The 17,422-nt window shown below is 40.5% G+C and overlaps 1 protein-coding gene across 3 annotated transcripts in view; it reads left to right on the forward strand.

The window, feature by feature from the left end:
- Positions 1-4,276: 4,276 nt before the first annotated feature.
- Positions 4,277-17,422, forward strand: part of ROCK1 (Rho associated coiled-coil containing protein kinase 1) — an 85,918-nt gene continuing 72,772 nt past the window's right edge. For all 3 annotated transcript variants that reach the window (XR_010909811.1, XM_067467453.1, XM_067467454.1), the window contains exon 1: positions 4,277-5,122. Coding sequence is in view for 2 of the 3 variants with exons in the window: in XM_067467453.1 (XP_067323554.1) it covers positions 5,030-5,122 (93 nt within the window). In the remaining variant the exon portion in view is untranslated. The remainder of the gene's footprint in view (positions 5,123-17,422) is intronic.

Below are 17,422 nucleotides of genomic sequence, written 5' to 3' on the forward strand. Positions count from 1 at the left end.
CAGTGGCAGCTGAGATGAAGGGGAGGCCTTTCCCCTGCTTTTGGACCTAAGGATGATGAAGCTGTGCCCATCTCATATTATCTTCCTTTGTGGGCAGGGCAGTGGCAGTTGGGAGGGAAGATTTTCCATTTGTTTCTGAGCCTAGGCATGCTTATTTTGCTCTCCTGCCAAAGCAATGGCAAGAGGGATGGTGGAAAGGCCCTTCATCTGCTTCTGGGCTCAGGCATGATGAAGCTGTGCCTGCCACTTCTTCCTCACAGAACATGATTATATTTTACCCAATAGTGCCTGATTTTTCTGGAACTCATAAACCAATTGAGCAGAGGTTGCTGGGTCAGACATAACGTGAGAGTGATGCTCACTTCCTGTCCTGTTCAGCAGAGACCAGGTGTATAATGTCCACACTGCTTCTTGTATCTGTGTGGGCACCATGTCTGTTAGTGTGCTGCTTCCTTTGTAAGAGCAACAGTAACCGGAAAGCGGTGAGGACAGGCCATTAAAGTGAATCAAATCCTTTGGCTGACAGAAAATATACGGTAACTTAAGAGCATCATGTGCTGAAACATTTTCAGGTACTCCCAACTTTAGGGAAAAGAAGAAGGGGTTCAGTTGGACTTCAAAGCCACCCAGTGAGTTGCAGGCTATGTCTGGAAGAAGGTATTAGCTAGAAATAGGAGAGCACGCATAAGTGGATTTTGGTGGGTGCCTAGTCAAGCATTTGTTTCCATAGTTGAGAAAGCACTCCCTTCTAGACATGTTCTTCCTGTAGCAAGAAAAACCATACCAGTGCATCTCCTTTAAGTGGTGAAGGACAAAGTTCAATGGGATTGAAATACATTCAAAATTATGAGCAAAATTGTATGTGTGGGGGATTACCATATAATCCACTGGGGAATGGTCTCCACAAAAAGTGTTTCCTCATTCACATTCAAAATGGCTACTCAGCATGGCCAGTGGAGGATTGTAAAAAGCTAGGAGCAAAGTTTAAAACTCCAGTGGTATTGTGATGTAGTCAATGAGTGTAATAAACACAAAATAACAAAGTAAAATACAACACACAAATACAACTTGATTTGACCACACAGTTCAAAGGAATCTATCATTAATTGGCAACAGGTGGAATATAAATAATATGATGGTTAAGAACATCATACTGATTTATATCAAATTATTTCTACCAAATAAAAATCTGCTAGAAATACAAAACATGTGTCTTCCTAGAAATACACAGTGTTAGAAAAACATACACATAAATCCTAGAGCGAATCAGATTCCAACTCTCTCTAGAAGTCAAATGACTAAATAGAGGCTGACATACTTTGGCCACATCACAGGAAGACGGGATCAACTGGAACGCTTGGCAAGGTAGAAGGCAGTAGGAAAAGAGGAAGACTTCATTCCAGATGGATACAATGGTCTTGGGTCTGAAAGACCTGAAGAGGGTAACTTGGAGGTCTCATTCATGGGGCCACCAAAATTCAAAATCAACTTGAAGGCAGTTAACAACAAAACCGTCTTTCTCCCATATTAGGATAATAAAATATCACTATATGTGTACTTGTCTTCAAGTCATCTGTTGACTTATGGCGACTCCATAAATTTCATAGAACTTTTTAAAGACAAGGAATATTCTGAAGTGGTTTTTCTAGTTCCTTCCGCTGCTTGCTTTCAAACACCCTGCTATAGTGGCCTACTATCTAAGAGCTAATTAGAGCTGATGTTGCTTAGCTTTCAAGATCAGGTGGGATCTGGTGCCTTTAAAGTATTAGGCCACAAAATATCACTAATCTGACAAAAATAGGATTCGAAAACACTTCTATGTACAAGTAAAAAATATCTGTGCAGAAGGGCAATGAGGTGTAAGCTGTTGCTTAATCTGCTACTAGGCTATACACGCTGAACTATCCTTTATAAAAGTATATTTAAAGTTATTTTATATGGGGGATTGGCAATTTCCTTTCCAATATTCCAGGGACATTGGCAGTTAAAATAGAATCATACTGTTTAATACACGGTGGGTGTGAAATTACCTCTGGTACCCAGACAGGCCCCCTAAGCAGAGTAAATGACACCTGACGATAAAGGTCCCTTTTGTGATCATCAGTCTGCCCACCTCTGGCCTGCTGCAACCCTTTTTTGTAGCTTCTGTAAGCTTTGCCGGTGCTTGCTTTGAGCAGTGGTTCCTAACCTTTGGTCATCCAGATCTTTTGGACATCAATTCCCAGATATCCCTGCCAGTTTACCAGCTGATAGGAATTGTGGGAAGTCCAAAATATCTGGAAGAGCACAATTTGAAAAACTCTGTCCAAGAGGATAAGGTTCTACATACCCAGAGAAATATCTGTTTTTTTGGTGGTGGTGTCAGCAGCAATCTTCCACAAAGATGACAACATGGGTATCAGGGATGGTGTGAGAAGAGTTTTGTGTGAGAATAGACTGTGAATATATGCCTGTGGAGGAGGGGGCAAGGAAGAATTGTGCATGAGTGCACAAAATTTGTTTCAAACACTAAATTATTAAACATATTGTGTCAAACTACCTTCATGCTATGTTCATAAAGGGTACATGAGACATACATGAATTTCAAAGTTAGACTTGGGTCCTAGTTCTAAGACATCTCATTTTTGTAGATGCAATTATGCCAGTGCCCTACAAATCCGGAAATCCAAAACACTTGTTGAGTGTATCTTCACGCTACTATATTTATTATTTATTTATGACATTTATATGCTGTGCTACTCACCCCAAAGGGGAATACTACTACTACTACTACTACTACCGCACTAAATACAAAGTGCTTGTTATTACCTATAAAGCCCTGAACGGTTTGGGCCCAGACTATTTGGCCAACTGCATCTCCAAATACAAGCCTTCTTGGTTACAACAATCAGCAGATGACACCCTGCTCTCGGTCCCACTCCCGTCTCAGATTTTTTTTATCTTGTTTGTCTTTTTTTTGTTTTCCTTAAGTTAGGTGTGAATTTGTAATTTTGTTGTTATACCTAAATTTTTGTAATGTCTTTATTATTTTAATGTGGATGTTGATTTGTTTTGTGAGACTTGGTTGACTTTGGTTATTTTGTTCTTCGCCCAGCACCGTACGGCATTGAACGTTTGCCGTAGGAAGATAGGGCAGGATTAATATAAAGTTTTATCTTATCTTATGGTGAATTGTCCTATTGATTTTATGCTAGTTATATGTTGTTGATTGAGTTTTGGTTTAAGTATGTAAGGCACCTAATTTTGCCATTATTTTTGTGTAAACCACTTTGAGTCCCCCTCAGGCGTGAGAAAAGCACCACATTTTTTGGACTAATTTGGAGCATGTTCACTTGGTGAACTGTTTTTAAATGTATATTTATTATTAAAATTATACATTTATTATTATTATTATTAGTATCTTGGGTTTGTCTCTGTTGAACTTCATTTTGTTAGTTTTGTCCCATCTCTCTAATCTGTCGAGATTGTTTTGAATCCTGCTCCTGTCCTCTGGAGTATTGGCTATCCCTCCAAACTATCTACCATCTGCAGTATTCCACAGCATTGAGCTATGCTGGTTAAAGTGTAGAGCAGTCCCGCACATCCTGTTGCCCTTCAGGTATCTAGGACTCCAACTCCCAGCAGTCCTTAGCCGGCTCCTCCAGTGGCCAGAATTCTGTTTGCTGAAGTCCAAACACCTGGAAGACTGCAGGTAGGATTGAGGCACTTCTCCTCCCAAGTATTTTGGATAAGGCAAGCCTGGGCAAACTTGGGCCCTCCCCCTAGGTGTTTTGGACTCCAACTCCCACCATTCCTAACAGCCTCAGGCCTCTTCCTTTTCCCCCTCAGCCGCTTAAGCGGCTGAGGGGGAAAAGGAAGAGGCCTGAGGCTGTTAGGAATGGTGGGAGTTGGAGTCCAAAACATCTGGAGGAAGGCCCAAGTTTGTCTAGGCCTGGGATAAGGGATATGACACCAGACACAGCCATGTTGGGAAGCGCTTGGTTTCCATGTTTTCTTCATATATTCTGTGAAAATAGCAAGAAGACAGCATGACAAATCCGGCACCTTTTGGCCCACGTACTTGCTTTGGGAGGAGCCGCCGCTCCGCCTGCCTCACCCTCGCCTCTCTTCGGAGGCCGGCCCGCCCTCGCGCCGGCCTCACCCGCCGCGCTCGCGCACGCCAAAGAGGGGCGGGGCCTCCCGACGAGCGGCGCGCGCGGCAGCCTCGTCCCTCTCTCGCCTCGCTGGGCCCCACCCTACGGAGCATGCGCCGTGGGCCTCCTGTCTCCTTTCGTCTGTTTGAACAGGAAGGCGGACATATTTGTGGTGACTCTCTTTCCCACCCCTCCTTGGAGAGGAGCGAGCCGCAGCAGCACCTCCTCAGGCAACAACGGTGGCTGCCTCAGGCCTTTCTTCTTCGCTTCGGAAGGAAGAGGCGAACCCTTCACGTCGGGAAGCGGATCTTGGGTTGAAGCCGCGCCACCATTTTTTTTCTCCTCCTCCTTCTTCTTTCCCTCAGACTTTTGTGGAAGGCCGGCGAAGTGTGGAGAGAGACAGGAAGGGAGAGAGAGAGAGAGAAGCGCTGCAGGCTGTGACTCGGACTGAGGGGGAAGGGGCCTCCCTCTCCTTCGCAGGCTTCCTGTTTTCATGGTAGGCCGCTTCCCCGCCTCTTTCCCCCTTCGCCTTTCCTCCCCTTGTTTCAAAGCGGCGGCGACTGGGTAGCTGGCCCCGAGGCGGGGCGGCGGAAGGAGGCGGCTTGGCTACGCTGGCTGACCGGGGAAATGCGGGCGCAGAGGCCCCGGGCCCCAGGCGGGAGACGAGAGGAGGGCGGCAGGGCATAACGACGACGACGCCGCCGCCCCTGAGACCCGTGTGGACTACTGGGAAGAGTCCCGCTTTTGGACTCTTTCGCGCGAGGATGTGTGGCGGGGAGAGGATGCGGGACAGCCCCAGCCCATCCCCGGCCTTTTTCTGAGGGAGCGGGCCTTCCGTTTTCGCTGTTCTGTGGATTAAGGCGGCCACCAGGACCACCACCACCTCTCCAGGCACCATGTCGGCAGGAGAGAGCTTTGAGTCCCGGTTTGAAAAAATCGGCATGATGATCAAGGACCCCAAATCGGAAGTGAACTCGGACTGCTTATTGGTAAGTCTGGGAGGGCAGTATTTATTTATTTAGGACTTTTATATCCTGTCCTTTCTCAACCTCCGCAGAGAGACTCAGGACTGCTAACAAAGTGGCACCCCATGGCGCCCACATCAAAACATAAATATATAATTAACACTAATGTAATAACAACAATATAAACAGGACGCCTCCTGTGAAAAAAAAGCCTCTTGACCAGGCATGGGCCAACTTGGGCCCTCCAGGTGTTTGGGACTTCCACTCCCACCATCCCTAACAGCCTCAGGCCCCTTCCTTTTCCTCCTCAGCCGTTTAAAGTGGTTGAGGGGGAAAAAGGAAAGGGCCTGAGGCTGTTAGGAATGGTAGGAAGTTTATTATTATTTATTTAGGACTTTTATATCTCGTCCTTTCTCAACCTCCGCAGAGCGACTCAGGACGGCTAACACCGATTTAAATCATTATCCAAGGGCAGTTGAAGTCCCAAACACCTGGAGGGCCCAAGTTGGCCTAGTCTGTCCTTGACGTTTGCCTCCTTCATCCAGGGCGACGTGTGTGATGCATTTCTCCAAGGGGCTGTTGCCCAGCTTTTACTTTGTCTTGTGTTACCCAGTGGTTCTCAACCTGGGGTCCCCAGATGTTTTTGGCCTTCAACTCCCAGAAATCCTAACAGCTGGTAAACTGGCTGGGATTTCTGGGAGTTGTAGGCCAAAAACATCTGGGGACTCCAGGTTGAGAACCACTGTGTTACACATTTGCGCTGACCATTTGATTCAGTTTCGAACCGAAAGTGGTTTCTCTGTGCAGATGGTTACAAAGGAAATCCTGCAACCAGTTTGAGGACCGGAGGGTGATGACACAGACCACAGAGCAGTGATGCACATTAAGGACTTTCTTTCATGTGCTTTTGTCAGAGTTTCCTGTTAGGTCGCCAGTGTTTGAAATTACCATCAATTTACACCAGTGGTTCTCAGCCTTTTTTTTTTTTTTAACCAGGGACCACTTTGACTTGGGACAACTTTCCGACATTAGTACCAAAAGGGTCAACTTTAGATTCGGTTTAGTTATTGGGGTTCTGATTTAGAAAATTGCATTGGATAGATAGACCACATCAGCTCTAGTTTCTGATACAGAGCATATGCAATCCAGTAGTTGCCATCTGCTCACCCACAGAAAATCATATTTAATAAGCCTTGGCACTATAAGAGGGTTTCGTGAGACCATTCACTCTTGTTGCAATGATGTAGTAACAGTGAGGCTGTGGACTATATTTTAATTCTTGTGGACTGCTGGTGGGCCATGTACCACAGGTTGAAAACCACTGATTTACACTGGCGTTTTATACAGTTTGAAGCTATGGTAGTTTCAAACTGTATAAAATGCCAGTGTAAATGGTTGGGGCCTGCTCCTTGCTTTCATTATTTGATGGGTTGTAGCAGCTTTCAGTGGTATTTCATGTTAATACGCTGGGACAGTAACCCAGAAAATCCTGATGGATGAACTAAAAGGCGGGGGGGGGGGGGGGTGGGGGGATTGTGAAAATTCTGAAAAATGTGAGTAACTCACCACTTTATGTATTGTGTACAGGTAGTTAAGCTGACCCTACAGGGTTTGAAAAATAAAGCAAAACCCCACTCCTTATCTCTTGTGATTAAGCAAATCAAAACATCATGGGAAACTGGCAGGAATGCTGGCACTAGAATTGTAGACACAATTGAATCCATCAGTTTTAAGTTACTGATGTTTTAGACTGCAGGCTTATCCATATTATTTGAGAATAAATTCCACTGAACTCAGTGGGATTTATTGTTAAGTAGTGGTATATATGATTGAGCAGCATTTGAAAGTTCAGATTCTGTATTTAAGTAGATTAAACAAATGAATGCCTTCAGTTGCACTGTTTCTTACCAAAAAAAAACTTTTTCTAAAGATAGTTACTTCTAAAGTATTCCAACAAAAACCGTCTTATGTCCACACTACCTAAAAACGTGATTTTAGTTATATGCTAAATATATGCTTCTTTAAGTAACCTTGTTATGAGTTCCTTAGTGGCATAATCTTAAAGGACATGTCAAAATAACTTCACAGTGCTTCATTTAAGCATCACAGTATTGCCAATAGTAGGTCAGAATTTATTAGTGCACCATAGTTGCCTTATGTAGGTGAGTTCCTTAGAAGTCATTGGTAGGAGATTATTTAGCTGTTTGAAGAGCACTAAAGGGATTAAAGCATTTGACTGATTTGGGCTCTAAGTAAAGATAGAATTCTACTGATGAATCTTCTTGAATGAAGTGTTTGCAGCTCATCATTCTAAAGCTAAGCAGGGTTAGTTTATCTTAAATGTGAAACATCAGAAGTTGTTGGAATTCCCTGAATGTTGTTCTTGTCAGTCCTTAAACCATTGCTGATCTATGACAACTCTAATGACTTCATGTCCTATCCACTTTAAATCCATTTGCTGCCTCTTGCAGAATTCTGGAGTTTGTAGTTTAGTGAGGACCAGGACCTCTTTGGCCGAGCAGTTTAAAAGCCCTTCCCTACACTACACGCCCCAGAATTCTGTAAGAGGCAGCAACTGGATTTAAAGTGGATAGATGCTGTAGTGTGATGAAGTAGTAAGGCAAAGCTATCCCAGGGTTTTCTTGGCAAACTTTGTTCAGAACAGGTTGAAACTGTGTGACTTGCCCAAAGCTACTCAGTGGGTTTCATAGCTGAGTAGTGATTCAGAACTCCTGGAGTTGTAGTCTAATGCTCAAGCCACTACACCAAATGGAGCAGAAACAGATATTCGTACATTAATCTAATACTGAAATACAGCAGCCCCCAAGTTACAAATGAGATAGGTTCTGTAGGTTCATAAGTTGAATTTGTTTGTAAGTTGGAACAGGCACATTTTTAAGTGTAACTCCATCCAAAACTATATATGTTTTAAGCTTTGACTAGCTTAGGGGAGGGTTGACACCTCTGTGGTGTTTATTTTGCTGTCTGTGCCCCTGTTCAGAAGAGTTCACATCATTTTCTTTTCCCATGAGAACTGGGTTTTGAAAATTTTGGTTTGTTGTGGAAATAAGGACTGGTGATAAAGCTTCAGTTGAGACACCTTTTCACCATGGTAACTCTTTCAGGAATGAATTTCCCTTCCTAGGGGCAGATTTCTCTCACTTCCTGTTGTTTCACCCCTATTCTTAACTATGAGTCATTTGTAATTTGGATGTTTGTAACTCATTGACTGCCTGTGAATTACCTAAAAATCAAGTAACCTTGTACATAGTGAATGTACATACGTGCAGGCATAAGAGATTTTCTGTGATGCGGAATTAAACTGATCTACTTTCTAATTTGTCTCTTATTGACATGACCCTTCTGATCTATGGCAGCTGCACCATATGTCACTTAGCTGTATTATCATGAGCTGAACTTAATAGAACCAAAGGCAATGGGTGCTGAACGTTGGCTAGGCCTTAAGTACTTGATCATAACGTCAACCTTTCAAATTAGGCTGTGTAAATAAGAACTTAGATAATGGTCATTCTTGTTTTATTCCCATAATAAAACAAGTCACAGCTGCAGAATATGACAGTGTGGTAATCTTGAGGAAGTTATTGCAAGGCATACTGGAAGAAGATAGAATAGGAAGTTTCAAAATATTTATGTATAATAAAATCAAGCTAAAGGCTATACTGTAAATGCAGATTCTGGGGCGAACTTGACTTTACCTTCATTTTGTAGCTAGATTATAAAAACAACAGTGACTGTAGATTTACTTGTATTAGTTGGTGATGTGTGATCCATAATATTTGAAAATGTTAGTGTAAAGTGGCAGAAGCAAGGCTGATGTTTTAATTCCTCCTCTCCCCTTATAAAGACTCTAGTTGGTCCTTAAAAAATAATATTAAATGCACAGCTTTTCTTACTGTAAATGAATGGCACATGGATGTGGGGTTTGTTACCTAATACTAACTATTGCATTCCCGTTGTCTGGTAAATTTCAAAGTAACTGCACAGCTGAAGGGTGTCGGTATAAAAGTCCTATCTGACTTCAGATAACTTTATTTTACACAAACAGAGCAGAGCTTTATATATTCTCATAATGCATAGTTGGGCTGCCCATGTGGCAAGATGGAGCAATTTGAAACATGTACTGCACATATCTAGCAAAATTATTGCTCATGTTATTATGATCCACCCAGAGTGAATGTTTTATATGTTAGACTGAAGCTATTGGTAGCAGCATTTAATTATTATGCATGGTTGTGGATTGACTTTAAGGGAAAGCATTTTCAGCATTAACCACATATTGTCAATACTATTTTAGCAATACGTTTATACCAAGTATTTTTCCATGATGAGCATTGTAAAAATCATAGTCAATATAAGTGTATTATGGGCTACACAAGCAGAGCTTTAGGATTTTTAATACAATTTTTATGGGCGCCCTCAGTGGCCTGATGAGGCCCAGGGACTTTTAGTGGAACATGTTTTATTTATTAAATTTGTTGTCTATGGTTTATGTAATTGTGATCTGTTTATCAGTTTTGTCTTGCTTTTGTGTCATGTAATTTCTGTCGTTTTAATTATTGTTTGCTTCTCTGAGTCCCACCCATGGGAGAAAAGCAGGACAGACATTTATTTATTTATTTACTATATTTCTATCCTGTTCTCTCTCACCCCGAAGGAGATTCAGGGTGGCTTGCAGTTTGGCAATATTCAATGCTACATACAAAGTTCTTTATAGGGTTTCAGGCAAGGTTCTCTCTACCATATCTGGAGTTACTTGTGAAACTTTAGCACAGTAGTTCTCAACCTGTGGGTCCCTAGGTGTTTTGGCCTTGAACTCCCAGAAACCCCAGCCAGTTTTTCAGCTTTTAGGATTTCTGGGAGTTAAAGGCCAAAACATCTGGGGACCCACAGTTTGAGAACCACTTCTTTAGCATATGAAGTAGCACTGAACTACAGCTGTAAATGAATGAATGAATGATTCATTGTTCTTCTCTGTACTTCCTGATGTCTTTCTACCTTGGTTTCTTTGCTGCTTTCCCCCCTCATGATTCCCTTTGACATTTGCCTTATTAGAACAAAATAAACAGTGTGCAAATTTATGAAGTATTTTGTAAAATGTATTAATCTAAAATATTTGTCTGTCATGTAGTCATGCATTGAAAATAATTTGTCCAAGAGAGTTCTTAAATGCTTGTTTTCTCTGCATTATAATTTGTAAAGAAACCACAGTCTGAGAGTACAGTGGTACTGAGTCTCCCTTTGAACAAATTCTTGAACTGAACCCACCGAGATAGTGACCACATCTAATACTGGAATTAAGCCCTTTGTAGTAATACATAATTACATTTATCCTTTGACATCAGATATTTGTTCTCTGACATGCTGCACATTACTGCTTCTTTTGCATCTTTGCTGTACAGTCAAGTATATACAGAACAAATGCATGCTGAGTTTTTGTTAATGTGTGTATGCCTGTACTGAAGGGTGGTGCATATATTGTACAATGGCTTAGGGTTTACCTTCTTCTTGGTCCTTGAATGACTGGTTCCTAGTTTGATAATAAGTGCCTTTTAGGTGAAGATGACCACAAAGTTATTTGCGGGTACTACATTATTGTTGTCTTGCAGTTTTGCGAATTTCACAATCTTTAGTGCTTTATTGGGGATGGTAGGACTTCTTGCTTAAGAATTTATTTATTTATTTACTGTATATATATACCGTACCGCCTTTCTCACCCTTGGGGGGGGGGGGATTCAAGGCTGTTTACAACATACTAATGGCAAAAATTCAATGCCAATATACACAAAGAAATAATCAATTACTACATATAATTATGAACTTAAAATCAATTAAAACCATTAAACTTACGACATATATAAAATTTAAACATTCAGACAAGCTAGTTTAAACAATAAAGTATCATCATCCAGAAATCGTATACCATAGCCATTCCAAATTGTCATTGCACTTGTTCCTTAATTAAGCAGTAAGTAAGCACTTCTTAAGTGGTGGATCTGAAGGCTGGTTCTCTTTTGGAGAATTTACCCTCCTTTCTTTCTGAGTTCAGCATGACTATGTCATGCAGAGAGCATTTGAGATCAAAGTCTGCTGTATAAGAGCCATCAGTTGGATTGAGGAAGATTTAGATAGGGAGGGGGAGTTCTCCCCATGTTTTGACTTCTGGGGACAGACAGAGTTAGGGCTTAAGGCTGGACTAGGATTTCTCGTGGGATCTCTTAGCACAGTGATGATTCCTAAATTTTCAGTTGTTTCCTTTGGAGGAGGAGGATGACAATGATAAGCGGAGAAAGAACAAGAAGAGCTACTAAAGAATGGAAAAGCCTCATTCTACCTATGGCATTTGTGATCTCTGGACTGCTAGGGCTTGGCATAGATTAACAAAGATTGTCAAGGAACCTTAACAATTTATGCTGAGCTGAGAACTTGTTGGAGGCCACATTTGAGAGTGGCTTGTCCACAGGTTGCTGCAATGGTGGACAGGTCTATAATATTTGGTGCCAGGAGAAATAACTATCATTTAATTTTTATAAGAAATAAATGAAATATTAAAAATACATAAGTATAAAAAGGCACATTTAAAATTACCATTAAAATAGAAATAAAACATAAATTTTAGTTGCATACAGAACTTACATTCATATTTTCAAGCTTTTAAAGCAGTGGTTCTCAACCTGTGGGTCCCTATGTGTTTTGGCCTTCAACTCCCAGCAATCCTAACAGCTAGTAAACTGGCTGGAATGTCTGGAAGTTGTAGGCCAAAACAGCTGGGGACCCACAGGTAGAAAACCACTGTTCTAAAAGGTCATTCACATTTTTAGCAAATGGTTTAATGTTTAAAGGCGGGGGGGGGGGGCACTTGCCTTTGGGCAAGCTTACATTCTGGCCAGTCCACCAGGCTGAGACATTTACTTTAACCTGATGGTAGCCTGGTTTATTGCTGATTAATTATGGACTCTGCTAGAAATCCTTGGGTCTAGAGACCTTTGTGGAAAAGGTATCTGAGTATGTTTTGTATGTTGCATGCATGAGCATTCTTTTGCTCAGGCCAAGAGATATGTATCTTTCAAAAGTAACAAAATTTAGAAAAATCTGGAGACGCATAGTGAATGTCCAGCTCATCATCAGTAGTCAATACATGCAATTTATACAAAAGCCAGACACAGCTCTATTGTTCGTTTGTCTCAAAAGCTTGTAAGAGACCTTGCCTCTATATTACTTGCCACTGATGTAGCCCCTCTAAGTGAGACTAGCAGCCAGAATTTGCTAGGTATAATCCTTATTTATTTATTTAGAACTTTTATATCCCATTCTTCTCTATCTCCAGGGAGGGACTCAGAATGACTTCTCTACCTCAGAACATTCTTCTCTACCTCTGTGGAGGGACTCCGAATCCTTTGTCTCATTGCCATCCCTGCTTTTCTGTTTTCATCTTTTATGTTTTATATACTGTAACCCTGTGGCCAGGGAACTGTTAAATTAACAATTTGTAAGCCGCTATCTTTTTTTGGCTGAAAAATGTGGTATAAATGCTCTAAATAGCAAATACATAAATAATAATTTTATGTTATCATTTTAAGAATCGGACAGATGTTACCAGAAATACTGATAACACTGAAAATATTGAAAATCCATTTCAATAGTTATACACTTCTTTGCAGTGGATAAGGATGGTGACACAGTTCAGCAAACCAATAAAGACCATTATCAGACTCCACTATGCCTAAGAAAACCTCTTTTCAAAACCATATAAAGACTCCAAGAATTAATCTGCATCTAGTGTAAGCCGCTGTGTCAGGAGGAAGGGCAACTTTTTGTCCTTGTGATAGATCACATTGGACAAAAATTGCCAGTGGCTGAAAGACACTCCTATTTTTAAAGAAGCTTCCATTAGTCATTGCCTCAATATTATGTCATACAATTTCATAGTATCTGAGGGTCTTTTTATGAATCCCTGAAAAATCAAGAGATTGGTGGGCCATGCCGGATTTTAAATTCATTTATATGTTATTCAGACAGAAAGTAAAATAAAGTTGGAAACACTGAAATTAACTGCAGATGTCTTCCATCAAGGAGTCTTCTTGGCTTTAATTGGCTTAATGGAAGCTTATTTACATACTGTATCACCACTTGGGATATCCACAGGTTATTACTTTGTTTATCCTTCAGGGCTGTACAATATCTGTCCTTTGGCATGTCATCAGCTCACAGCATATTTACAGAATCTCTGATAGTTATGTTTTTTGTCTGAGGCTGTTGGGATACACCTGTGCCCTTACCTGGATATACTTCTTAGGTGGTATGCAGGGTGGGGTAGACATTTATATAGCTATCGCAATTTCTTTGTGTGATATAACAGCTTCATCACAGACAAGTGACAAATGCTCCTTGTGCAGAACTTTTGTCAACATTAACAAGAACAGATTTTTTCTCTCTCCAAGGAATATAATCACATGTACCTTCTTCTTTCTCCTCTTTGGAAGAAAAAGACATCATTTATGTACCTAACCCAGTTCTTGGGTTCAGTTATCTTTGTCATCAGCTTGCTGTAATGGACAAGGTTTCACTTGGTTATTTCCAGTGAATGCTGCTATCGTGTTAAATTGTGATCATTTGCAAGTTGGAGTTTAACTTACAGGTTTCAGTCCCAGTCTTAAAGCCCTGTGGCCAACTTTCCATGGGGGTCTCCCTCTGAAAACAGCATGACGTTCCAGTCGCCTCTGATACCAGGCTGTTTGAATGAGGATACAACTGCTGTGGGCCCACTGATCAAATGAAGATATTGCAAGGGCCTATAGTCTAGTCAGTTGATTTGTATTTGATTCAGGACAGCCCTTCTGACAGCAATATCACATTGAAAATCGGTTTGACCAGTGTGATGTTAATGTTAGAACTTAAGAAATAAAAACAAGAGGAATTTATTGATCTGGAAGTATAGAGGTTAAATAAAATGCGCATAAACTCTGCAAGGATCAGTGATGGAAGCCAAGCTGGTGGGCTGCACTGTGGCTGGGTTGAGGGGTAATTGTACTGTGGGTGGTGGGATGTCTATGTATGTGTATGTGCATATGCTTATAATGTATATTATATTTTTAAAATAAAAATATTTAAATCAAAAAATTAAAAAGTAAAACAAATGTTAGTGAGCTCTTCTATCAGATACCACTGTCCTCTGATGGATGGAGGCTAACGCACCATCCTTCATCTTTGAGACTTAGATGCAGAGTTTGTATCTTGCAGCTCTCCATCAAGTCAAACAAAAGTGAGGGACCATGCTGGCTGCCCAGTTTGTCATTTCTGTGACCCAGAAATTCCTCAGACTCTACTACTTAATTGTTAAGCAGAAATCCTGAATAGACTGTAGATAATGGGTCTCCTTTATGCTTCTCTGTATTTTTCTCCTTAGAAGGCTGTTGTGGGAACTGCTGTGCTTGATGGTTGAGATAATTGCAATTATTCCATATTGGTCCTGGAAGCCATTGTTCTTGGTTTTCCAAGACCTCAGTACATTTTTTCTATGAAAGCTCCTAGTCTGTCTGCATCTGCTGATCCTGGAGCTGTCTGAACCTGAAGTGCCTCTGCCTCTAAACCTGGGGATTCAGTGGTAGCAGTTGTTAATTGTTGTCAGAAAGCATGTGACACCATCCTAGCCTTAAGATGGGTACCTTTTTATTAAATTTATCAAGTGATCTGATTTGACCTATCAGGTGTGGTTCAGAGAAATAGGCTCAGTCCACTCTACCTTTCTTCTATAGGATCACATAGGATCAATTTTCAAGTGTAATGTGTGCTCTTCAAAATTGTTGAGATTGTATGTTGTCTTCAGGTTTACAATGGTAAGAACTGTCTTTACATAAAAGATTGTAGAATCCCTGTTGTATCAAATTCATATAACTGGTAGACCTCTCTCTTCTTTCATGCTATAAAGGACATCAGTGCTTAAATCTATACCGGGTGTCATCAAACTTTATAAACGGAGGGCTAGGTCACAGTCCCTCAGACTGTTAGAAGGCCAGATTATAATTTGAAAAAAAGCATGAAGGAATTCCTACACACATTGCACATATCATATTTGTAGTGCAAAAACATTTTAAAACAATGCAATAATTAAAATGAAGAAAATTTTTAACAAATATAAGCTTATTAGTATTTCAATGGGAAGTGTGGACCTGCTTTTGGCTGATGGGATAAGATTGTTGTTGTGTGCTTTCAAGATGTTTCAGACTTAGGTTGACGCTGAGTGAGGGCCGGGTAAATGACCTTGGAGGGCTGTATCTGGCCCATGGGCCGTAGTTTGAGGACCCCGTCTTATACATCATAACTTTACCACCTTCTTTGCCTTTTTTGATCTGGTGAGAAGACAGATGTTGGGAGAGCACCAACGGGGACACTTACACCTTCAAGTGTTATATAAATGCTAGGTGGGAATTTTGCAACTCACCAGACAATGTTAGGCCACGAGCCTCACCAGATTTAGCCGGCATATTCAGTAGTAAGGAATAATGGGAACTGTAGTCAGGCAAATCTATATATACATTCCACAATCTGATGCTTTCCTAATGTGTTGGAAAACTTGATACAGCACACATTAGTTTCTGCTATCCTGGCCAGTTAATATTACTATATAATATGAGAAGCTCCCAGGGATCATGTTGTCTGAAGTTGGCAAGTGGACTTTTGTTTGGAAAAGGCCAATCTATAGAATTAGATATTGTATAGAGGGATAACCTTAATTTGTTAGAACAAAATGCCACTGCTACGTTTTAAGAGAGTTGAAAACAGTTTGAGTCTATGATTGTAGATTTGTATATGCCCAGTCATCCCATTATTGTCTCATTGTGTTGCTATTTTTAAATATTTAATCTTTTTCAGAGTAGTACTTACTGTTTCTAAGTCCATATGCACTAACAAGAGTTTCCTGTTGTTTTCTATAATACTGATTTTTAATTTCCGATAGTTTCCATTTTCCTAACTGCCAAAAACCAATGTATGTTTGATATTTAAGACTGAAGGAACTTGCTAGTCAATGAATCTCTCTAAATTAGCCTGTCGTTCTGATGAGCATGATAAGTGGCCATCAGACTTTCTTCGAAGAGTTAGGTAAGGGTCATCCATGTAATTTATCCACGTTCTAAAGATGGGACGAAGACTGGGTAGTGCTTGGTTTCTGCTCGGTGAGGAGTCTGAAAAGTCAAGCTGCTCCCCCCGCCCTCGCCTTTCTTACTCTGCAGCAAGAAAAGTGGGTGGAGGAATGTTGGATAGTGATGATTGTAGGCACGTGAATCTTTAGCACAACACAGTACTCTGTAGACATGAATGAGTACACTAGCAAATGTGTTATGCCATTGAACATTTTCATGTACTTCACAAGTGCCATGCTTCTTGCATTTCATAGTTTTTCATTTAGAATATGAATGTAGTCCTAAAAGTGCTGGACTACATCCAATGTTATGCAAGCAAATATATACCTGTGAGGTTGGATTTTCCCACTGCTGCTTTCCCTACAGGTTTCTGTGTTCTTGAAATCTTTTGGAGAGACCTGTTTGAAAATACATAGAAATCATTTATTAGATACATGTGCAAAAGTAATGATGATTTTAAACCGCTAAAGAACTGTGTGTAATTGATAAAATTAGAATAATGAAAAGCAAAAGAACTAAGGGAGGTGTATTTATATAAAATTATGTGTATGATGGAGGTGGTAGAGTATAGAGCTGGAAATAGTTAATGCAACAATGCAATTGTTTTGTCTTTTTATTATAAAATTCAGGAGAAATACAAAAAATCCTTGTAACTTTTCTGAGCATATTTTAAGGTATGTGGAGAGTCTGCAGGATAGGAAAGGGAATCTCTTCCATTAGCTTCAGAACTGAAGAAGCTTAGGCCCTCAAAATGTTTTGACTTTACCCTCCAAAATCATAATCAACACATTATGCATTACTCATACAAAATTCTTTGACCTGAGCTGTGCTTTCAGCTTGAAAATACTTAGCATTTCATCATTCTCCAAATCTAAGCTTGCTGATGTATTGTTCCAAACTGTCTCACATTTAACAGGCATATCCTCAGACGAATGTGCATAGGATTTCAGTAAATTTTATCTCCAGAAAGAATCTTAAAATCTATGATAGACATCACATTATTTTACTACAGTGTGATAAAAACATTTGAGATCAAATGGGTAAAAGTGTGTGCTCTAGAAACTTACAGTACTTTTGGAGCTTTTGTGGTGTAGGGTAAGATGACTTTGTGGGGAGAGCATCCACTTGAACAGCATTCCTTTTTAGAAGTAATATGGCAGGAGTT

The sequence above is a fragment of the Anolis sagrei genome, chromosome 4, assembly GCF_037176765.1.
Source record: "Anolis sagrei isolate rAnoSag1 chromosome 4, rAnoSag1.mat, whole genome shotgun sequence".
NCBI classification, from domain to species: Eukaryota; Metazoa; Chordata; class Lepidosauria; order Squamata; family Dactyloidae; genus Anolis; species Anolis sagrei.